This window comes from Leguminivora glycinivorella, chromosome 4 (genome assembly GCF_023078275.1).
Source record: "Leguminivora glycinivorella isolate SPB_JAAS2020 chromosome 4, LegGlyc_1.1, whole genome shotgun sequence".
Lineage (NCBI taxonomy): Eukaryota > Metazoa > Arthropoda > Insecta > Lepidoptera > Tortricidae > Leguminivora > Leguminivora glycinivorella.
The window spans coordinates 24,920,726-24,945,366 of NC_062974.1; the positions used below are offsets into that span (position 1 = coordinate 24,920,726).

At 40.6% G+C, this 24,641-nt stretch overlaps 2 protein-coding genes across 2 annotated transcripts; one reads left to right on the forward strand and one right to left on the reverse strand.

The window, feature by feature from the left end:
- The first annotated feature begins 170 nt into the window (after positions 1–170).
- On the forward strand, positions 171–10,041 carry LOC125225276 (leucine carboxyl methyltransferase 1). Its single transcript, XM_048128895.1, has 6 exons — positions 171–625; positions 2,302–2,485; positions 3,002–3,191; positions 5,747–5,822; positions 7,827–7,967; positions 8,617–10,041. Exons 1-6 carry the CDS (start codon positions 404–406, stop codon positions 8,767–8,769), a joined length of 966 nt encoding a protein of 321 aa, XP_047984852.1. The 5' UTR covers positions 171–403; the 3' UTR covers positions 8,770–10,041.
- Positions 10,042–15,545: 5,504 nt separating this feature from the next.
- On the reverse strand, positions 15,546–22,110 carry LOC125225399 (integrator complex subunit 9). Its single transcript, XM_048129102.1, has 10 exons — positions 21,742–22,110; positions 21,393–21,584; positions 20,987–21,189; positions 20,049–20,281; positions 19,293–19,487; positions 18,790–19,016; positions 17,894–18,104; positions 17,071–17,251; positions 16,112–16,386; positions 15,546–15,904 (listed from the first exon to the last, which is right to left on the reverse strand). The coding sequence occupies exons 1-10, from the start codon at positions 21,748–21,750 to the stop codon at positions 15,687–15,689; spliced, it is 1,944 nt and encodes a 647-aa protein (XP_047985059.1). The 5' UTR covers positions 21,751–22,110; the 3' UTR covers positions 15,546–15,686.
- Between the last annotated feature and the right edge of the window lie 2,531 nt (positions 22,111–24,641).

A 24,641-nucleotide genomic window follows, 5' to 3' on the forward strand; every position in this document is an offset into this window, starting at 1 on the left:
AATGAATTGACCGTGACGTCACTCCTCAGTATTTCATAGTAATTCCATATTAGCAAATCGTTTTGACAATTCATAAAAAGAAGCTGATTTGACTAGTAGGAAACTAGCCTATTGTGGTATGGTCAAATTTGCCAACATCACAATATTATTATCAGCCTGTTATCAGCATTTGTAGATATTCTGCAGTGCGCAGCCTTGTATCTACTCTGTGGTAAGGGTTTTCTGTCATTCAGGTGATTTAGCTGTCAGACTGTTTCGCTAATTTACTCACTTTGAAAACGCTGTGCCGAAGCTTTTGGGGCTTCGTTCCAGCGCTAGACGACTAGCCGTCAAGGTCGGCGGTTGCCGGCAGTTGTCGAGCGCCGAGCTGGCGCGCTGGGATGCAGCGGGGGATGGTAGCGCCATGAATAAGCTGGTGTCTTGGTCGGAGGAGGATGAGGCGGTGGCGGCGACGAATGCGGACGCCACGGAGTGCAAGCGGGGTGCTGTGGAGCTGGGGTACTGGAGCGACCCTTATGTGCGCCTGTTTTCGCGTCCGCGCTCCGAGCGCAGGGCGCCAGAGATCCACCGGGGATACTATGCGCGAGTGCGCGCTGTTGAGATGTTCATCCATCAGTTTCTAGAGGTATTGCTGCTCAAGTAGAGCTCCTGCTTCGCTCAATTATATGTAAATGTTCCCATGACAAGCAAGACACCTTTTTGCTTCTTATCAGACATCCAATTCTTATCTATATCTTTCTATTTGCTAATTGAAATGCTCTGTAAATTGTCATTATGTTGCTAATAAGAATGGCCTTTGTTCTGACATCAATGTAAACAAGTATTTAGTAACAGTATATATTGATAGATGTTTTAGTGTTACTTGGTCAAAAAGATTTAGTAAAAACGTCACTTCTGTGGACAATATTATAAAAGTTAACGACTCTGGTACATTCGTATCCCGTTTTTCGTATTTGAGTGTCAAGAACTAAAAAAATGTTTCCCGTCATTAGAATGTCGTCTAAAAACTAGCACTAGATTTTCTTAACTTTTGTAATGTCCACAGGAGAGATATAACCAATTACCCATACATTGAAATCTGTTTGACCCTACTGTTACTTTGCAAACAAGAAGTTTCAATTTTATGATCATTGTCTAATTGACTACTTAATTGGTCATTATTTTAGTTAAGACACTTATGACTTAATTTTATCTCATCATTTACACCCTTGCGAAATCTTGGCAAGGATGCAAGGACAGACACAGATACACTTCAACAAGTGAGACTAATAAAGCTTGCATTTCAATGGAAGTATAATTTTTTAACTATTGATGTTACACTTACAAATATTTATGTTTAGAAACAAAATGGAAATATAAGCAGAATGGCTTAGAAAAATAATAAAACATTTTATAAATAATATACTAGAATTTTACTATGTTGTTGTAAATTAAAATTCTCAGATAAGTATGATATACCTAAATAATTAATAGAAAAATATCCCTGATGAATTTTATTTTCACCTATGGACTTTTTCATAAATGAGTTTTATATTTTAATGCACAGCAGTCACCTAGACTATACATAAGAATCATTTATTTCGTAAGTTATAAACATATTAAATTGAAATAAATGTCATATATAATTAAAAAAAAAATACCAAGGCCTCTACATGTCCTAAGCTGGCTGGGTATCCAGCTATGATATATAACATTTATTTCAGTAGTAAAATAAATAAAATAAAAATAAAAAGCCTGTTTATTCCGAAACCAAAGACCTTAAAAATATAAAAAATAAATTAAAAAATACTTAAAAAAAAAACTAATTTGGTTTGGACCCCTTTCGGGTAAAGGCCTCCTCCAGCTCTAGCCAACTGTCTCTGGTTTTTGCCACAGTTGGCCAATCTGTGGCTATTTTGCATAGGTCGTCCGACCATCTTGTGTTGGGTCTGCCATCTCTCCTCTTGCCACTAGGGCCCTTCCACATGGTAGCGATTCTTGTCCACCTATCTGCGTGCATCCTGGCTACATGACCTGCCCACTTCCATTTTGATTTTAAACTATATTCTAACGCATCAATTATTTTGGTTTTCGCTCTTATGTCTTTGTGTCTTATCTTTTCCTTGAGCTTTATTTCCATAATGTTGCGTTCTATAGCTATTTCAGTAGTGCTAGTATCAAACATATAGATTAAACTATTTTCTATGAACATAAACATATTCAATTGCATGTAATATTTATACATATATTTCTTCTTGAGCATACTGTGGGACTCAGTCAATCTGTGTAAGAAGTCCTATAATATTTTTTTTTTGCTTACAGAGATGTGACAGCAAATGCCAAGTGCTGAACCTGGGCTGTGGTTTCGACACACTGTTCTGGCGGCTCCGTGATGTCACACAGGCTGTTGGTAACTTCATTGAGCTGGACTTTCCGACAGTTACCGCCAAGAAGTGCCAGATTATAAAGAGGAATAAGCAGCTGCTTGAAAAAATCACTAATGAAGGTAAGTGAAGTATTTTATGTATCTATGAATATTTGTTAAGTTAGCTTGTTCCCTATAAGAATTTAAGAAAAAGAATAAGTACCAAGTAGTTTAAGTCTGAAAGAAGAAACAAAAATATTGTATCACAGTTGGTATCAATGTACACAGTTCAGTATCTAATGATCAAATACTCAGAAGAAAGCTTAGAAATAATTTAAAAGTGGAAAAATTAGTGCCTTGGTCGTGACTAGGACTCACAGACTCTGGATTGGTACTTAAACTGAACCACTAACACCTCATCCCTAGTCTATTTGTTATAAAATTAATGATGCAATCCTCACCCAAACAAAAAGTATCGCAGAGATTTGTCACTACTTTTAAAAAATCTCGTATCTCATGCTGCTCCTCAAAGTTAAAACGCAGTAAGTCTATATGCATCCCATACATGCTTACTACAATTTTCTTTTCATTGACAGACGAAGATACAATTTTTTTTAAAAGTAGTGACAATTTCATGTTTTTGTCTTTGTTACTTAGATGGTGAGGTAGCCATTCGCGCCGGCGGAGCAGATCTCCACGCCGATGGCTACCATCTGTGCGGCGTAGACTTACGTGACGAACCTGGTGTACTGCGGGCTCTAACTGCCGCCGGCGCAAGGCAGGACGCTCCAACACTAGTGCTCGCAGAATGTGTACTAGTTTACCTCAGGGAGGATGCAGCTAACAGGTGAATATCCTCCATAGTGTACTAGCAAAGATGGTTACCACGTGGAGTAGACTTACTTGACGAACCCGGCGTATTACGCGCCTTAACCGCCGCCGGCGCAAGGCAGGAGCTCCAACACTAGTGCTCGCAGAATGTGTACTAGTTTACCTCAGGGAGGATGCAGCTAACAGGTGAATATCCTCCATAGTGTACTAGCAAAGATGGTTACCACGTGGAGTAGACTTACTTGACGAACCCGGCGTATTACGCGCCTTAACCGCCGCCGGCGCAAGGCAGGACGCTCCAACACTAGTGCTAGCTGAATGCGTGCTAGTTTACCTCAGGGAGGATGCAGCTAACAGGTGAATATCCTCCATAGTATACTAGCGACGACGGTTACCATCTGTGTAGACTTACGTGACGAACCCGGTGTTGTGCCTGCTCCTGGCAGGTCAAAGACATATGTAACTCCGTATAGACGGATAAAGTCTAAGAAAAAAAACGTACCTCAAAGCTCAAAGCCCTAGAAAAAGGCACGGTGGCCTAGATGGCGTTACACCTTTGGGGGACGCTCGGCTAGATGGCGCTAATATTAATATTTGACATTTTAACACATATCATGCTAACAATATGGGCCAAATTTGTCAAAACTGAGGTTTAAAAGTTTCGAGAGATGGCAGTCTATGTACTGTGATTACACATTTTACTTTGACAGTAACTCTATAATACTCGATCCTCTTTGGTGCTGGTGTACCTCAGGGAGGACGCAGCTAACAGGTAGACATCCTCCATGCAGATGGTTGTCATCTTCGGAGCGAGACAAGACTCGCCCACACTAGTGCTGGTTAACCCTCTGCCACGCATGTCACGTAATATCAACATTATAAGGGCGAAAAGTGGGACGTCACATCAGCGACAGAGGGTTAAGAGATTCCTAATATCTGAATGTCAATGTAATATTCTCTTATATTTCATGTTAGGCTTGTGCCGTTTCGTTCGTTGATCGGAGCGCTCCGATCTCGTTCAGTCGCTCCCACGAACTAGTTCGCTCTTTTAGGTCTTTTGCTCATTTAGTTCAGCCAGACCAGCGACCGTTGCGGTCGGAAAGATCAGAACGAATGGGACCGAGTAGTGTCAAAATGATACGAATAGTCTACAGATAGTAACATTCCGGGCCGAAAGGTTGTAAGTAACCGAAGTTTAATATGAAAACTTGACTTTTTTTGTTGCTCTGCTCTCACTCTCGGTCGGCGCAGTCACACATTCGTTCTCGATCCAAACCGCTCGTGTTCGCCGATCCTGTACTGAACTAAATGAGCAAAGACCGATTCTCAGAGCACGGAAAGATTCAGTTCATTTCGGTCATTGATGGGATTTTATTCCTAACAGTTCATAGTTCGTGAACGACACAAGCCTATTTCATGTATTTGCCTACTGACGTGTAAAAGAGCCCTTGTATAAACGTTTGCATTTTGTATTTTAATATAGTTGCGACAACCTTAGGGACCATCCACACTCATGACGCATGTCTTGCGGCGCCTAAGTGGGGACGCTGCCTTACCAGGACAAATTGTGTTATCTTAGTTATGAATTGAACTTTAACCCCTCAAACGCCTTGTTCCAGATCTGACCCAGACAATTTAAACTGTAATTAACAGATTGAAGGTTATTACAGCAATTCCCGTCAACTTTGTACAAAAATTAAGGGAAAAGTTAAATTTGTTTTTATTAATTCCTATTTTGTTACCAAGATTTTGTTGATTAATTGAGATTTTATTAAGTTTTATTTCGTCATTAAGGTTCTCTAGTATCTATATTTTCTTAATTATAACAATTATCCTGTATATATCTTACGAAAGTCGAATTATATTACTAAATGTTGGTAACAAAATAGGATCAATTAAAATTTGCTGACGTGGCATTGTACAAAGTTGACGGGAATTGCTGATTAATTCAGTAACAAATTTTTGACAACGGCGTTCCAGGGGTTAATCAGCAAAGTAAAAATTGGATAGAAAACTTCGAAGAAAACGACAGTGATGGAAAGACAGTAATGGGGTATAGTGATGAACTGAGGGAATAGGCTCAATAGTTACTCTGTGTACATGAACATGTTTCATCTATTGTCTTCGGTTACCGCGATAGTTACTCATGAAATAAAACTATGTAAACGGATTAATATCGGATTAACGATACTATGTAACGCATCAGTCACCCGTTGACCACGAACGCTGTAAAGAGTTCGAAACGTCGGGATGTATTTTAAATTCATTATACGCGATTTAATCCGTTTACATAGTTTTATGTTTCATCTAATCAAGTGATACTGAGGTGTTCCCCTTGCGCTATGACATGGGGTTCTGCAAGAAGCAGGTATTTAGGGTTCTTAAAGGTCGGCAACGCATAAGTGACTCCCCTGATGTTGCTTATGTCCATGGGCGGCGATGACTGCTTCCCATCAGGCGGCTTGTCTGCTCGTTTGCTGCCTATTTCATAAAAAAAAATCAAATACTAAGCTTCCAACCCTAAACTTGATGTTCGAGAGTGGTTGTTAAATTGTTTTATCTTGTCTGCAGATTACTCCGTCTTCTGGCACAGCAGTTTACAAAACAGGTGCTTGTTGTGTACGAGCAGTGTAACCTCGATGATAAGGTAAGTTATAAAGAAATCTTCAAAGTGCACTGATTTCTTTTATTTTGTAACGTCTTCTCATAACTGTGTTCTCTGTACCTAACAAAAAAAAATGTTGTTAAATCAGATAAATTGATCAAATTGGGTACATACCCATGCAATTTTGTGTACCATTATTCATCTAAATTTACATACCTACTTCTAAGACAAACAGTGTTATTCAATACCGTGGTAGAGCAGTGCTCTCTTAGCACAAGTGTTTCCTCACTTAAAAAGAGGCACCACCGCAGATAGTTTGTAAAACTATCTGCGCTGGATACTTATACATTGTGCAACAAGGGAGGTAAGGGGGTCATTAAATACGAGTGTCCTGATATATTCACAACAGCCGCAGGCTTACACACAATGTTTTTCATCACATTTGAGAGAAAAATGCAAAAAAAGTCATAAGGCAAAACCTTCAACGCAACGACGGCGCAAAGACCAGTAGTGTATCTTCATCTATATCAGATTATTCACATTAAATTCCATTGTTTTTGATAACAAACACTTTTTGAACGAAAACAAACACGAAAATCCTGCATATAAATTAAATGCAATGTTCAAAAAAGCTTATAAATCATATACCTAAAGACTGTATCGTTAAATATGGAGACAACTTTGAGTAGCCGTATTTATTTGCTATTATATTTTTTTCTTATAACAAGACATGGACTTAATAAGGCACATAATAAGGTAGGTACGCATTTTGTCCTAGAAACTCGACGTAAAGCATGTGGTTTAGACAGCATTGGCTTAATCCTCCCGAGTACCAATTACGATTTCGAACAAATGCTACTAGAAAATTCACAAAGTGCGTACAAGACGACACAATTGCGAAAAAAAATTGTACAGTGCGAACCTCAACGACACATGATCCACATAGCAGAATATCTAGACATAGTCTAGCCACTGTTATTTTAAAAAAATAAAGTTCTATATCTGTGTATGGCGGCCATTTAGAAAATGTGGCATGGCGCTTACGCTAACTCCGACTTTGATGTCGAATTTAACTATCATACACTGTTTATATCGATCTGGTTTAGGCACTGTTCAAACACCATGAATGTCTATTAGTAGACATGGCCTATGCCTAATTTTTTTTATCTATTTCTCTCATCCTGCTTGTATCAAAAATTTACGGCAATCCGGAACGTTGCTCAAAAATGCGTTTTTTTTTAAATTATATAAATTCACCGCATTTATTCTGCAAGTACCCAATTGAACAACCATGAAGAGGACTCTTAAAAAATATATTTTGGCAGCATATTAACCTTTGTTTGTCGAAATCGTACAAAGAGTCTTTGAGATATTCTCAAATTAAGCCAGATTAGGGGTTGTCCGAAATTTATTTGCTAGACCTTAATGAAAGTACCATAAAGTCCCTAAAATAAAAAAAATATCAGACCTTCTTATATCAAAAAGTACTTACCAATACCTTCAGATCATACTCTCGGACCATAATAATACAAAATTATGCACATGTCAACATTTAGACGAGGATTGTTTTGTCCCTATAATTAACGATACAGTCCTTAATTGAACAAAATTACTTATTTTTCATTCATTAATTAATTTTGATCTGTTGTACTCTCCGCTGCTAGGCAACGATGGGCGCCTCGCGCTGGCAGGCGGTCAAGCGCGAGTCGAGACCATATTGTCAGATTGTAAATTATAACGATCTATCTGAGTTAAATTTACGAAATAAATGCAAAACACACTGAAATAATTCTAAAACATAAATAAATTGCATTTTTCATACCGTATAATATCTTTTGTAGCTTAATAGTCAAATTTTGGTTGTGCAACAAAAATCCTTGGCTGATTGAAACATCCTTTGCCTGAAGTATTGTACGGATTGTATTAATTTTTAAAACTAAATCCATTATTCACTTGGTTATAAAATAGTACATTATGCTTTAGTACACGTAGACGCAATGAGACCTTTAAACAGCAAATGTGATGAAAAAATATTTATATTTTCAGTTCGGCGAAGTAATGATCCGTAACCTAGTGGCGCGCGGGTGCGGCGAGGTGGGCGCGCGCCACCGCGACGCGCCGAGCGCCGCGGCCGCGCGCCTGCTGGCCGCCGGGTACGACACCGCGCGCGGCTGGGACATGGACACGGTATGTACTACTGTAGACTCCATATAGTGTGCCTTGTGACGTCACAACAGGTCATTCTTTATTGACGTATCCTAGTCGCTCGCAGTTACTGGCCGTCGGGTACGACACCGCGCGCGGCTGGGACATGGACACGGTATGTTATTCTTCCAGATAAATGTAGTCGACATTAGACGGGGCCACACGGAGTGTCTCGTGCCTCGCACGTCGAGAGGTAAACGTCAAATGTAGACATGTCTCGGCCGAACAAAACGCACGCACTGTACGCTGGCCTGCTGGATTAGCCTTCCCTTCTAGCAAGTCTTCGCGTGTAATAACGACATCTACTTGTAAGAGTAAAGACAATACTTATCTTAATGAGAAAATATATAGTACTTTCTTTTCTTAAGACAAGAATAATTTTATTATTAATTATTCTTTTTAAAGTCAGTTTAGGTGTATGAGGAAGAAAATATTGCAGTAAGGTTTAAGGGGATCCCCTATTATATTAACAGCATCGTCTTTAAGCAAAATTATATTCCATAATTTCGTCACAGCTCATTGTTTCTGATATTTGACCAACGTTGAACAATGTTAGGTCAAAGAACTCCTGACACTGACGCTGTCTGAACTAGCGTGAATTAAAGAAATATCTGATGAAATATCTTTCCAGGTATGGCGCTCCCTAAGCGAAGAAGAGCGGACCCGCGTCGAAGCCCTGGAGCCTCTGGACGAGCGCGAACTACTCCAGCAGTTGCACGCGCACTACGCGCTCACCGTCGCCTCGCGAGGTGACCTGTTCGCGGACATAGACCTTAACGCGTAGACCTGGAATAGACCGACACCTGATTTGACCTAAAACAATTACACACGCTCTGCAGTCAGCGAACAGAACACCAAAAGTGACCTGTTCGCTGACATAGACCTTAACGCGTAGACCTGGAATAGGCCGACACCTGGATTTGACCTGCGCAATCACTGTTGCCTCCCGAGGCTCGCTTATATGACCTTAACGTAAACTTTGACTGGATCCAAACTTTAGTTGAATCTGCGGGCGTAGCATACTAGTGGGATAAACTTTATCGCATCGGTGCGTCCCTATCACACGAATAGTGCGAAAAGGACGGCCTGACGTTATCTCGTTTATCACGCGACCGTGCTTGCTTTCTTGGATTTGACGTACAACAGTTACACCTCCAAAGACTGGTCTGCCTATATAAACCTTAAGGCGTAGACCTGGAGTAGACCTTCACCTGGGTTTGACGTATAACAGTAAAATACGCACCTAATAAATGCGTAGACCTTATTTGACCTGGATCTGGACTTGACCTATATTACGTACTGAAAGTTACTTTTTCATTGAATGAACCCAAGGTCACAATTTTTTTAACCCTTTACCGCATGATTTAAAATATTTGTTGAAATTTAAACTCATAAATTTTCAATAGAGTTCAACATCATATCAGCCATAAATGGCGTCGTATGCAATGAAGGGTTAAGTTTCTGAAAAAGGTTGCACGATAATTAGAGCGCTTACAGACAATACCAGAGAAAATAAACCTTATCAAAATGGAGTAAGGCACTAATGTTGAAATAGGTGCGTCAATTATACTTTTCGTCTGAAAATTTTTAATATTTTGAGACAATTTTAGTGAATATTTTTATACTTGGGTAGTTTTGTTAACGATTTTTTAGATATTGTTATTTTCTCGGGTGTATGCTTTAAGTCCTTTGTAAATTTTGTCAATAATTTGTCGATTCAAGTCTCGAAGTCCAAGTAATCACACACTATAGTGTTCTGTTCAAGTCAGTGAAAAATTAGCTTAGCCAGACTATCCAGGATGCTTAGTCAACACACTAATCGTTTACACATTGTTTAACAAAATGAATGATAATGGGTCTCCCCAAACCGCGCAATCGATTTTCGCTGACTAAAATCGCTCGTTAGCATGAACATGAGGACGAAAGTGTTCAGCGAAGACGTTGCGTAAGCGTCTTCATGCGAAATAGCGATTTTTTATCGGCTATGTCACATTTATAAGGAGCTAGGAACAAATTATGGGACGCCTCCGCGGAGGCGCGTCCACGATCTAGAAAATGAATATACACTGAACTGTGCAAACTATCGGACGTAAGCCGTGGACTTGGCCTTGAGCGCATCTGGCGCGCTGGATGTTTTAAGACTGTGCACACTAATCGGTCGCGGTCGTCAGCCGCGTCCGTGTGACGCGTCCCATAATTTATTCCTAGCTTAAAGATTGGCATGTTGTAATTTGTTGACCCAAAATTTGTGTATAACCGCACCGTGGTTCGTCATGTGATGTTTTACCTCGTTTGATATTTAACAAATGTATTTTCCTACTTAATCGCAATCGTACGAGGGCGAATCAACTTTTTGACCGACTCAAATCTGTCCGCACATTCTTAACATAGTTGTGAAATTTCACCCTTAAATAATGAATTTTATTGGTATTTTCCACTTTACCCTGTACATTAAAACATAACCCTAACTGTTAAATCTAATAAACTGAAACTTTGTTCATTAGAAGTTCGATTTCTTGGTAACTCCAGAGACATTTTGAGTAACGCCAGAGACACCAAAAATGTCGGTCAAAAAGTTGATTCGCCCACGAATTGAGACAATTTGATCGGATCGTTTAGATATTCTCTTACTGCCGAATTTTAGGTTAGGCCCCTTATACACAGATTTACTATTTTATATGCATGGATCATCTCACATTTTAAATGTACATAGATTTTGGTGATCTAATGTCAAAATTCTATCGTGTGTAAGGGGCCTAATCTAGCCATCAGCCGGCCTAGCCAAGATGACAATCGCTTGCACTACAACACTATGTGTCTGTTCCTCGTCCATATTAGAGTGTTTACGGAGCGTTAGCGATTGGGATGTTGGCTACGCGGCCAGTACTTAAAAAAATAAGCTCTTTAATCAAATTGTACGAAATAAACACCGAGACAGAGCTTAGCGTAAAAATATCCATATCAGAAATCAAAATTGTATGTTAGTACCAGGCTACACTATGTAGTCGGGGTAAATAAAAATGGCTAAAGATGTACAATAATTTACAAGTACTCTTAGTTGCATACCTCACGGAAAAAAAATCCCGAGGCAAGTTTAAACAGACCGTGTTGCCTCGCGAGGCAATTTCCTCTCAAGGCGGGGCGATTTGTATGGACTCACCTTAACATTAAATAGGTACCTATCGCAATTTAAATAATCATTTATTGACATCTTTAACAATTTTTATAAACTCTGACATACAGCTTGGCAAAATAGAGTAGATATTTTTTTATCATAGCAACACTTTTCTCATACAGAACTGTCAAAATTGTTGCCACATGCAAAGCGGTTAACATAGACGGTGGCGCCCCTATTACTTTCTACTCTATTTTTGCCAGGCTTTGTCCTTACGAAAATTCACAAATAAATTCAAGTAATCGTGTAGTTAAACATTTGAAGCACTGTAATTACCATGTCCATTGCGATACCGGTTAGATCAGCACTAGGCTAGAAAGTTGATTCAAAAATATCATATTTTATGCCAAATTACAGGTCACAACATAGACTCCGACCAAGCTAATTTCGCAACGATTTTGATTGCCCCGGTTTAGATACTGGTCTCACCAAAATCGAGTAAGCGATTGATCCATTAAAATCGTATCAATTAAGGGTGTCGCCTTGCATCAAATGAGGTAGTTCTCATTTGTATTATATATTATTAGAGATGAAATAGTAATGTCAAATCCAAGTTTTCCACCTCGAAAGCCCATGGGGTCATAATTAAATTCATGAAAATCCGTAAAAGTTTATGACTTTTTCTGACTTTTGTTAAATTTTACCACCAAGAACTTTTTTAACGGCAAAAATGGCTATGAACAATTTGATGTCTACTAAATTGTCGTTATTATGAATATAATTTTGTCTTGGTAAGCCATATAGTTACTAAGATACGGCCATTCAAAGTTTTGCACAATTTCGACAAAAGGGAAAAGTAGTTGGAGCTGTTCGGAGGTGTATAATCTTTTTTAATCCATACTGAAGATGAATTCTTACGGAGTCCACAAGGCTTCATTTCTCAACCGAAACTGGAACCACCAACTCCTCAGGTTCTGCTTAAAATGATCAATTTTCTGTACTTACAAAGAAGGTTGTACCAGAAGTTGTGGTTGCGAGAAAGTAAGTGTCAACAGCTCAGCTGTTTTCACCTACTGCAGTGGACAATTTTACGGTAATGTACCAGGTCTGGTGTGTACCAATGTTGATAAACCATTCGTTGATGATCCACCATCAGATGACGATTTTGACCTTCCTTATCAGTTGACAGAGATATACTACCTCGGTAAGCTTTCTCCTAAAGGAGTGCTGTGGATTCGAAGGTCCAGTCTAGTTCATTTATCGTTAACTATGCTTATTTCACCAACTAACCCTACTTCATATTGCGAACCTTTGAGAAGCCAAATCTTCGAAACTATTTGGCGTACCAAGACCAAATTAGTTTCATTTAATTACAAATTTTGTCTACTTTAAATTGTGTATAGTGACTTTTGCCGTACCATGGGTACTTTGTTGAAAAAAATCACAAATGCTGAAATTGTTTAAGGTTTCTCGTGTATTTAATAATGACCCCATTGGCTTTCGAGGTGGAAAACTTAGATGCCGCATCACTATTGCATATACAACAATATGAAACACCAATTAGAACTACCTCATTTGATGCAAGGCTGAATGTACGATTTCAATGGATCAGATGAGAATCGAACAAAATATAGTCGCGTGCATAATAATAGAGAGAGCGAGCGATTTATAGTTCATAGCTCGGCGACGAACTATATCTCGCTCGCTCTATCAGCGTTTACGCGTCTTAACTAAACGTCGTAATTTTATCTATGTTCAGCTGTCAATCTCGCTGCAAACTAAGCTTGGTATGATTCCTAGTGGTTTAAATATAGTCGGTTAAGCAAGTTTGTCAGTAGAAAAGCCGCGTTTTTTCTACTGACGGAAATGCCTTGACAAACTATAGACGCAAAATACAGGGACTCAATCTCATGTTCCATCTTTATTAAAAAAAAAAACGATTGATACCTAATCTAGTCAGATTGTACGTAAAATTATCTTATCAGAATTTAATTTTTTCGGTATTTTTACAAAGATTTTGACGCCACGTATTTTTGGTTCAGCTTTCATCTATCCGGTTGAAATTTTGATCTAATGTTACCGGTGTGATGTCGCTTTGTCGACTGTCTCTTTCTAGCGAGTATAAGTGCGAGAGGGACGAATGCATTGTGCTAATACTCTGTATTTGTACCTCTCAAAAAGGACCACTTTTCAGGGCTTTTTCTGTTTTATGCTAGTAGTGTCGTGTGTTTGGCCAGTATATAGAACGATCCGTCTCGCGAGGTATTTGCCTCCTGTTGCAAAGCATGGTCTTGGCCGCGTTGCCTCGTACGAGGCATATCATGTTTTCAGCGACAGCTATTGTCTCGCGGGTATCTTTGCGATACGGCTCGTTTTATATGCATCCGCCTACTGAATAGTGGTTCCTTTTGGTTAAAATTGATATAAGTATCGCATTTTAGAGAGAAATTGGCTACAAACACATGACAATGCCTTTTTAAATTCTGTCATCTTTAACCTAGCGATACGTCTTAATCTCTTCCACTTTGCCTTCGGCAATGTCTGGTGATGACGACTTGCGTGTCCGATTCTGTTATATTACTAAGGAAATTTGTCCATCCTTTGACTGAAGCTAAATTCAAGGTCAAGCATGATTTTTCCTAACCGGTCGTAATTTATAACCGCCCGTTTGAATGGCGAGAACCCGCTTAGCGGGTTCTCCGGTATCTGAGCAAAGTTTCATGTCTAACGTGTTATACAATTTGTAAAACCGCCTTTTTCATACTTCTTCTTGTGTATTCTATGTGTGTGATTCGCTTCTGTCTAAAATGCGATGCCTATATTTGTCAAAGCAAGGGTGATATGATATGAGAGGCCGCTAATGCGGCACCGTAGGCGATAATTCAGTAGTATATTGTCGTAAACGCGCCGCGCGAGCTGTTGTCTCACTCTTACTTTATGCCACAGAGTGTGATATCCGATAAATGAGTTTATGGGACATTCTAAAGCTGCGTTTTCATTTAGTGTTCTGAACAGTTCTGGGCGAGCATTCGTTCGTTCGTGCGCCGATAAAGGTACTGAAGTCTAAGTGTTTTAGTGTTAATGCTCGCTCAGAACTGTTCAGAACACACAGTTAAAACGCAGCTTTACACATTGATCGAGTCTCAAGAAGCAAGTGATAATATGCATACTTTGGCGTCTCATTTATATGCGCCACTTTCGATTACTTTAATATTCTTTCACTACCAGACAAAAAATGGCGCACTACGTCAGAAACCGGACGTTATCTATAACCGCCCGCTTGTATGGCGACAACCCGCCCAGCGGGTTGTCTGACATCTGAGCAAAGTTCATAAGTGCCTATTAGGCGGGTTCTTGGTTGCCAAAGTGTTAATGCATCTAGCGTAATTTTAAACAGATATAAAATTACCTAAAGATCTCATGAAACGGTAATTATATATCGTCACTACTTTAAAAAAAACTTGTATCTTCGTCTGTCAATGAAAAGAAAATTGTAGTAAGTATGTATGGAATGCATATAGACTTACTGCGTTTTAACTTTGAGGAGCAGCGTGAGATACGAGATTTTTTCAAAGTAGTGACGATATAGCTTAATGCCTAAGTTTGATTGGATTATGATTATGTCAATTTTAAATGAGTTTACTCAAAGTATTTTCTTATTTCAATATTTATTTTACAAGGAGAGAAGTTGTTGAAACTTGTTTTTATTTTTTGACTATTTACCGCGCACTAAATATTACGGTACGAATTTATTTTCGCTGTTGCCAGCTCGCGCGGGCGTTTGTTATCACAACACTATTTTAGTTGGTTTTATTATTACTTATTACATAATGTATAAGTGTTAAAATATTTATTTATGGTATAAATGCAATATTAACGCAGCTGTGTGTTTTAATTTTTAAATCCTTAACGAAGGCACCTGATTTGACTGAAACCACTATTGTTTGCTTAATGTTTTATTTACTTAATAATACTTTAATGTATTGGAAACTATCAGATATATTAACAAAAAGAGTTATTTTGTATAACACATTTATTCCTTAATTTTCATTATCAAGTTGAAGGTTATCTTAAATAAGAGTTATTTATAGATGATTCATACAGGCAGCGAACACCTTGTATAAGTTTTAAGTCTTGCTCTTGCTTCAGAGAATATAACACAATACGAATAGAACAATAATATTTTGAATGTCCGACAGTGTATGTTTAAAAACGTCGGAGCCTTAAAATGTTCAAATACAGCAAGGGTCTCTAACGTAGGCCACATTAGGAGGCGTTTGCCTCGCAGAATACACGAGTGATGCCTCGCACTCGCATTGCTACAAAAGGTTTTGGACAGAAAGTGAGATTATAAAATTATAAATGATTCAAACAGGCAGCGAGAGCTTTCGACCGCAACAAGCGTATCATGCCTCGTCAGGGGCTCGCGTCTGCCACGTAACGAGCGCTTTCTCAACTTCAACCGCACATGAGGTCTCGCTCTTGCCTCGCAGAACATATATGTGCTGCCTCGCTCGATTACGACCAACATGCCTCTGCAAATGTACAGCACGGCCGCCGCCCGCTCCAAGTTCTACTTTCTTAAGTTATAGGTGGTTTAAACAGGCAGCGAGCGCTTTACGCAGCTTCAGCCTCACATGAGGTCTCGCTCTTGCCTCGCAGAACACATGTGTGCTGCCTCGTTCGGCCACAACAAGTGTGTCATGCCGCGGCAAATGTACAGCGCGCCCGCCGCCCGCCGCGGGCTCCACTCTCGCCTCGCCGAGACCTTCGCGAGCTAGCTCGCGGACTAGGCGCTCCACATCTGGAGAAAAAAAAAGTATAGTGATTTCGTCTGCCGGTGGTGACAAAATGAGTTGTAAATAACTAAAGTAAATCGGGTTCGAATCGCAAAGTCTACTTTTTGAACACAGCCTGTAAAGTCTCATGATTGAAAAGGTTACATTATAGCGACAGTGAGCCATAAATTATGAACATTCCGCCCACCAAAATTATCCGCAAAAATGCTTACCTAGATCTCCCCATTCCAATCTCGCCGGTTCCGGCGCCGCGTCTCCCGGCAGCCTGGGTATGGGCTCCACCGGCTGCAGCTCCAGCCTGGAGTCCCTCAAGGCCAACAGCGCTTGCAGCGGCGCCGCCCGTAGTCCGGGGCGCAGTTGCCGCGGCTGCAGCGCCTGCGCCAGCGCGCCGGCGAGCACGCCCCGCGCGGCGCGGCGGCGGAGCCCCACGGCGCGCGCGCCGCCGCGCCGGAGCACCACTGTGGGCACGTCGGCGCTGATGTGCGGTCTGAAACGTTATGAGAAACATTATTACTTAAGATGTTTTGAATTTATTACGTTTATTCAGTTTCATTTTCATTTATTATCAACCGACTTACACTAACAGGTAAACCAAACATGTAAGTTATAGGTTACATTCAATCACAACTATATAGGTAAATTGAATAAAATTAACGAACTAGACAGGACTACACAATATTATACACTGTTTTAGTTTAAATTTAACAACTTATTAATCTTATTATACTACTCACAGTTTAGTAGTCTGTTCTATTCATGAGCATTTCGTTTTTTTGCCACTTTTATGTAATGTGATTTTTTTGAAATAATTATGCTATTTCTACTCAGAACCACTAGCTTTTTCAATCCTAGTAGTAAAAAAAATTGTCCCATACGATTTTTTCTTATTTTGTTACCATTTTCCGTACATGTTGTGTGGGGTAACAAAAGAGGAAAGTAACAAAAATGTATGGAAATTCTGGGACACTTTTTTTCTCCCAGTGAGATTGAAAGTACTCGTGATTTTGAGTACAATTGACCTAAAATTCCCTAAAAAAACTAAAAATTTGAAAAATGGCAAAAAAAAAAAATGCTCTCATATACCCGCGTAGGAAGGTTTATGTCGCGTCTTTCGAAGATTACGCTTATCTAGATCTATGGTTTAAAGTCTAAATTAATAAACTTAAAATACCTGGCAGGCCCCGCTGTGGGCGCGGCATATTGTTCCGGTAACGCTAGCTCCCTTGGCCGCAGCTCTCTAACTAATTTGTTAGCTTGGCTGTAGTTGAGAGAAGTGTCTATGGGGCAGTGGAACGCTTTCATGGCGAGAGGCTGGAACGGGGCTAATGCTTCGAGGTAGGGGAAGTCGGGTTCTGTGGACAAACAGTTCATCTATCACTATCAGCAAAGTGGCTCGAGTATATACAGAATTACTGTCAAAGAAAAATGTAAAGTCACAGTGACTGCAATCTTTGGGCACAGGTTTAAAACTTTTTGATCTTACAACTGGGTAGGGTTCTGACTTCTGAGCCCACAGTTGGATCAGGTGGACGGTCGCGCCGAACCTCAGACTGGGGTCACTGAACACCACGCAGGGCTGCCGGATTTGATGTCCGGATACTATCAGGTACCAAATTCAGAAGACAGTAAGCATTTGACGGCGTTTGTCACGCCGGATGGCCAGTACGAATATAATCGTATGCCTTTCGGCTTGGCAAACGCACCAGCGGTGTTCTAACGTTCTCATAGTATATTATGTTAAGATCGGTTATAGCACACCTCGGACACTGGCGATTAAATATGTGAAAGAGGCGCGTTCCTAGCACACAGTCTAAGCTCGTGTACGTGAACGCGTACTATGCTTGTATGAGTGAAATATGACAGGTCGACTGTTCGCGTTTTTGACAGGCGGTAACTGTGAGGTAACCGAAAGGGGGTGGGCGGCACTTTCAGCAGGGAGCGGGAGTGGCCATACTGTACGCTAGTACTCATTATTATACTGTGGTTATAGTTACCGGTGAATATGACAGCGTGCATAGGGTTCTGCGCCCACAGCTCGACCAGATGTACGGCGGCTCCGAACCGCAGGCTGGGGTGCCCGGCGAAGACGACGCAGGGCTGACGGAAGTCGCGGCTGAAGGCGTCGTCGTGGAGGCGCCGCGCGTGGCGCAGGCGCCCGCCGCGGGCCAGCGCTGCGTGGGGGAACGGCTCTTCGGGGAGATATACCTAAAGCGTAATGCCTGGATATTAGCAAAGAGGATCGAATATTATAGAGCTACTGTCAAAGCAAAATGTGTAATCACAGTGCATAGACTGCCATCTCTCGACACAGGCTTAAAACTTTTCAACCTCAGTTTTGACAATTTGGTCCATATTCTTAGCTTGACATGTGTTAAAATGTCAAATATTAATACTAGCGCCATCTAGCCGAGCGTTCCCCAAAAGTGTAACGCCATCTGGGCCACCGTATCTTTTTCTCTAGGGCTTTGAGGTACGTTTTTTCTTAGACTATCCGTCTATAGGTACGGAGTTACATATGTCTTTGGATATTAGTTACGAAATAAAAGTCATCAAAGTTCGATTTGAACATGGTCCACACGTGCAATGTTCAATATAAAATTCAGAGGCAGATCACTCGATCGAAGTAAACAAGCGCGCACGCATTAGCCGTTTGCCGCGCTAGGATATTGCCTGGCGAAGTGCATGGCTCTATGTGAATCCCTAATGAATATATGATGAGTTGATGTCATGCCTTGAAGTATTCGAAGTTTAAATTGGGTTTAGGACTCGGCTTAGACGGTACCAGTATGAATGAAATTGAAAGTAATGTAACTAAGAACAGATGCGAGTTTTGACAAGAAAAACCTAAATATCGTACCGTATTGTATATTGTAGTAAATGTGGTAATTACCTTAGCCTGCTTCGCCTGGCTGACCCACTCAGCCAATATGTTTGAGTACGCCAAGGACGCATCAGCGACCTCACTAAGCACATACAAAGGTACATGAGCCAAGCCAGCAGCTTCTAAATGAGCTCCCAAACATTCTAGAAGGTCGTAGAGGACTCCGGAAGGGTAAACCGGTAGGAGAACTCCGCCGCCGCCACGAAGAGTTGTCGCACAGTGGACGCATAAGTCACCTGTCACAAGAGAATGCATGCTTTACAAAAATTTAAGAATTTTAGGACTTAATTTTACAGGAAAATAAGGGCAAGTTGCATTAGCAGACACATCAACGTTATGCAGCAGAAGTCTGGAAAATCCCATACAATTTTACGTTAAATTCGGTAACAGATGGTTTGAAGCAACCAACCTTCAGTGAGTTGAGATGAACCGCTCAGCTATACCATTTTGTTAGGGAGTTAATATTTGATGAGTGGTCATATAACTTTGTAAGGGAGTTCTTAACTTCTTACCCAGCATATTGTCCGGGTTATGCGCCGGTGTCTGTGTGAGTGCGGCCAACAGTAGCAGATCTGCCCCACGTAAAGCAGCCTGGTTGATCGGCCTAGGGTGCGTCGTCAGAGTAGATGAGCCGCTGACGTAGGCCACTTTTTCGTGCGCTGAGCGCAGTACCCAGTTGGCTGAGCCGAGGCAGAAGCCGGATGACACTGCAATTAATTTTATTTGATGATCTAATCCAGTGGTGGGCAAACTTTTTTTATTGGGGGCTAAAATTTGAAGGAATTTTAGAGGCGGACCAGAGTTACACCAAAAATGAGTTTTTACTACAGTGCTGGCAATATCACACACTATTTTTAAGGACCGGTGGCGGGACAGATATGATCCTCCTCCTCGTGGCCGCGGGTCGCACTCTGCCCACCACTGGTCCAATTGTACACTGATGTCAATAAGTACATGTCTTGGAGCACCTTAAGTTAATAATTACTGTTTTAAAATCATACCTGGAGTAGCCAGCCTGTCACAAATTACTCTGTCATCATATTACCTACAGTTCGAAATCAAATACAATCTACACCAAGCTTGAGGCCAAAAGGCATGGCCAGTGGTGGTGGTAGAATAAATAAATATTGGGGACACCTTACACAGATCAACTTAGCCCCAAACTAAGCAAAGCTTGTACTATGGGTGCTAAGCAACGATATATATACTTAAATAGATAGATACATACTTATCTGTCTCACTCTATTACAAAGAATTTTAATTTCTACCTGGCGTGGCATCCAGTGCACCATAAATATCCACTCTCTCATCATATCCCACAACTCGTACTCTAGCCAGAGCCCGCTGCAATGCCTCAGCGGAATACAATCTACGCCAGGCTCTAGGGCGAGAAGCGTGGGCTAGTGGTGGAGGTAGGACATGAAGGAGTTCCTTCCAGCGTTTTGCTGCGGCACCGGAGCTGCAGTTGGATAGCCATTCGGAAAGCTCTTCAAGGTAGAATCTGAAAGAAACAGAATCAGGAAGTTGCCTTCAGTTTTTTTTACGAATAATTTTATACTCAATCAATACCAATACTCAATCATTTATTGCACATAATGGTTACACACTACACAGATGGGATATAAATATTTATACACATAGCATTATGTACCCTGTTGGCCGTTGGGCGCAGCAAGATACCTATAGAGAAAGGCACAAACATAATTTTGCAGCTTTTTTAAAAAGTTATTATGGATAGCCCTATGTGTTGGCGTGAAGAGTACTGATGTAGAATATCAACAGTAATCACTAAACCAGTCATAAGGATACAATAAAAAAAAGGTATTAGTGAAAGATAGGAAGTATCCAACTATCCAAGATTGTCCTGTGTGTGCCAAGGTTTTTAACCCCCGACGCAAAAACGACGGGGTGTTATAAGTTTGACGTGTCTGTCTGTGTGTGTGTCTGTCTGTGGCATCGTAGCTCCCGAACGGATGAACCGATTTCGATTTAGTTTTTTTGTTTGAAAGCTGAGTTAGTCGGAAGTATTCTTAGCCATGTTTCATGAAAATCGGTCCACTATGTCGCGGTGGGGGGTTGTTCAAAATTTTGAATTTTGTGGTTATTACAGTAAAATGACATAAAAACCAAAACCTGTTTTCTACCATTACTTGCTGTTTCTACTACCAGTGGAATCATTTGCAGTTTCAGATTCAGTCATTCTTACCTCCCAATCTGTAGGGTAGGCTCTGTAGCCAGCACCTGTCCCTTAAACCCGGGGGTATCCACAATGAACGGTAGCGCCAGCATGCATGTGTAGTTGGAAACTAGTAGTACATCCAGTTGGGCAAAATCCACGACTTTGTCTAGCGGAGGGGCCCACTCGGGAGCTGAATCTACGAACACTCGACCACAGCATTCTTTTAGCTCCTGGAAAACAAAAATCTTCTGTTGATTTGGGTGTGAATAGTATGCCAGCTCAAAACTTCACAAATACGGAAGGAGTCCAATTTTATCAAGCTGTTTTTATTTTTTTTTAGTTATTATGATTACTCTAGTCTAATATGGTAAAAAACAGCAGAAACTGCCAGACTATAGTTGGGTGGTGCCATAAATATTTCAGAATAACTCACCCCTTCTAATAGTGGATCTGTAATATGTGGTGGAGTGTACGAAGGCAGACTGGCAAGCCTTGCTGATGGTACTGGAGGCAACGGTAAGAAGTTCAGCACAGAATGTGCTGACAGTCCACAGTCCAGCATGATGAGTAGCTCCTTGAATGATAGGACGAAGCATGGCTTCGCCGCGTCACTGCTTAGGCAGTACTGTAAAGATAATAAAAATAAGATCTTAGAAATGCTCAAATTTTTATCACTAAATATTCATTATAGAAATAGGAACTTGTTTTAAAACAACTAAAACAAGTGTATTTTTTTTAAAGCGTGAAGTTTTTAGAGACAGAAAATTGCAAAACATACTTACCAACTTCATGATGTTTTATTGTTAACCTAAAAATAGAAAAGTATCACTCCGTCAAAGTTAAACCTCTACGGCAGTCAGTTTATTAAGTTCATCTTGAGATCACCCCTGATACACGCTGTAACACATAATGTCGCAATCCTATATAGAGTTTCTGTCCGTGGATCCCAAGCACCGGCGGAGGGCCAAGTCCAAAACGAAAGATTTTCTTCTATTTGAAGTGTTTGCCTTTGTTATATATAAATCAATAGCTAGCTTTAGAAACGGCGCTCTTTAAAAAATAGCAAAACCGTATGTTTTGTGTACAATATTTTTTATTCTTTAGAAAGCATCTGCACTTCTGCAGTGCATCGTATTCGTAATATTCGTATTTGTATGAAACGTCAATGTCAGTGTCGAGCGAGTCGAGTTGACAGTGACAGTTCGCAAGCGTCGTTTGAGGAACATTCGGATATCACCCCGATTATAAGAAATCGGAACGCTCCTTTGGGAGCAAGGAATATTTTTTTTAAAGTCTGTCAAGCAACTTCTATCGCTATGAAAAGCGGCACATTAAAAAAAATGTAGGCGAAAACGTTTCTCGTCCCAATATGTACAGGGATAGAGTTAGATCAAGCCAGATCACACAATGTTGGCAGCGATTTTGGTAGCTCCATTTTGGTTCCATGTCATGAAAGTTTTTCATAGACTTTCGACATGAGAAAACCCAAAGATAAAAAAACCCTTGCATCGTCGATTAGTCAAAATCGTTGCCAAATTAGCTTGAAGTACGAACAAGAAATTATGACAGAATGCGTAAAAAAAAAAAAAAAAGTCGGTCAAGCAATGTTAGTCACTTGAAAAAGCGGGAAATTAAAAAATAAAGTCGGCACGAAATCATCACGAAATCAATTCTTTTCCCAAAATTATCTACACTTATTTTATTAATACTGCCAGTGTAAATCTATTTTAATGACGCTATTTGCTCCTCTGTGAACTCGACCTTACTACTCAATTTCAATTCACTCCACCTTCTAGCCAGTATCGTCTAGAATAAGTAGCTACAAATGTCTCGCTTAATGTTTGGCATCGCCTCGGTACGCCGACGGATTTCCGCGTGAATTATTCAAAAGCACAATTTGTATCGTTGTTTATCCAGGTCGGTTTCATTTGGGAGATATTTTGGTTTCGTCACAGAATAAGTAATTCTTGTAACAAGATAACCACTATGTTTTAATTGAGGCGAAAGCGAATGACAATCTGCATAATATTTAGTTATAGGTACTTACATTGTTTTTTTTTAAATTATAGGTTAATTTAAAAAAATCTTTTTGTTTATTCAAGCTTCATATACCCTTTTAAGGCCAGTCCAGACAGAAAGAATATTTTTTCACTTAATCTAATTAAGTTGTCAATTTAATTGTGCGGTGGTGCGGACACAAAAATTAGATGGTCCGTCGCCGGTCGTCGATGACCAGCATCAGTTAACTTAATAGACCATAATACTGTAGGTAGGTACAGTCACTAAATACCCATAATTTTAGCTTAAAATATTCCCTGTGTCTAATCTAATCTTACTTCCAAAATCTTAAAAAAAAAACTATGACCCGCACTAACACTGTATAAGTTAGGTATTACCATATTATCATATTATATAGCGAGTCACCAGCCCGGTAGTACAAAAAGTTAGAAATTGCAAATCGCAGTTCTGTAAAAATGTAAATGTATTCCGCGCCGATACAAAAACTCGATTAAAGTCGCAACGACTTGTTAGTGACCGGCCACACCAGACCGTCGCGTGTCTCGGGGCGCGCAACGGGCGTCCGCGCCACGCCGCTTCAGTGTAATTCAAAAAACGTCTCCTCAGTACATTTTGTATAGGAAAGACGTAAGACGCGCCCCAGGTGGCGTGGCGGCGGCGGGGCGCGCGCCGCGCCGCTTGGTGGCGCGCCTTACGTCCTTCCTATACAAAATGTACTGAGGAGACGCTTTTTGAATTACACTCAGGTGGCGTGGCGCGGACGCCCGTTGCGCGCCCCGAGACACGCGACGGTCTGGTGTGGCCGGTGCCTTAGCTCGCGGAAATGACGCTACCGACTTTTAGGCTGTTTTACGTAGGCATTATATGATCTGTGACGTAGGTAAGCTACGAAACTATAATATGAGATTCGTGAACGAGGCGATAGCGAGAAAGAGCTATTTTTTCTTGCTTTCACTTAGGTACAGAAATAGAAAGTAAAGAAAAAATATTTATTTGGTATAGAAAAAAATTGGTTGTCTGTAAAGTCGGTTTACGGACGGCAGTTTAACGTGATAACGTCAAACATTACAGTAGTATAGACAGGGGCGGTCAGAGTATAGCAAAAGGGGCCCGATTCTGGGACTTTTTTCACGATTTTTTATTTATTTATTAAAAATACACAAAAGTTAACAGTATTTCACCAAAGCACTTATGTGGTAATATAATTATGTACATGTTAAATTGACATAAATAAAAGCAAACACACTTAAAAGTTAAACTATGGTTATTACATTAATCACCTAAGGAGTGTAGGGTCTATGAACCTTATGGCCGCTGTACACATATGGCCAACGGTTCCACCAACCCTTTGTGAAACCCCTTGGCCAAGATAAGAGCCGCTGTTTACACATTGGCGAACCACTGTGTGGACAAAAAACCGACACCAATCGGTTGGCCGGCAAGCGCAAGCGCCAACTGCCAACTTACGGCCAAGTAGCCCTCTACACGCTTGGCCAAGGGGGTTGGTGAAACCGTTGGCCATATGTGTACAGGGGCCATTAAGAGTTTTCTGTAAAACACACCAACACTATCAGCAAATATGTCAATATCGTCTGTCTCCAACATGATGCGGTTAAGAGCAGCTCGGGCTCGAGCGGTGCGCCGGCCGCCGCGAACAGGCGCC

Excerpts from the sequence above, each read along its gene's own strand:
- LOC125225276 (XM_048128895.1), top strand. The coding sequence starts at position 404 with ATGAATAAGCTGGTGTCTTGGTCGGAGGAGGATGAGGCGGTGGCGGCG. Across the intron at positions 2,486-3,001 it reads TGAAAAAATCACTAATGAAG|ATGGTGAGGTAGCCATTCGC; the intron begins GTAAGTGAAGTA and ends TTTGTTACTTAG. Across the intron at positions 3,192-5,746 it reads AGGGAGGATGCAGCTAACAG|ATTACTCCGTCTTCTGGCAC; the intron begins GTGAATATCCTC and ends TCTTGTCTGCAG.
- LOC125225399 (XM_048129102.1), bottom strand. Across the intron at positions 16,387-17,070 it reads CCCACAGCGGGGCCTGCCAG|ACCGCACATCAGCGCCGACG; the intron begins GTATTTTAAGTT and ends ATAACGTTTCAG. Across the intron at positions 15,905-16,111 it reads ATTGGAATGGGGAGATCTAG|ATGTGGAGCGCCTAGTCCGC; the intron begins GTAAGCATTTTT and ends TTTTTTCTCCAG.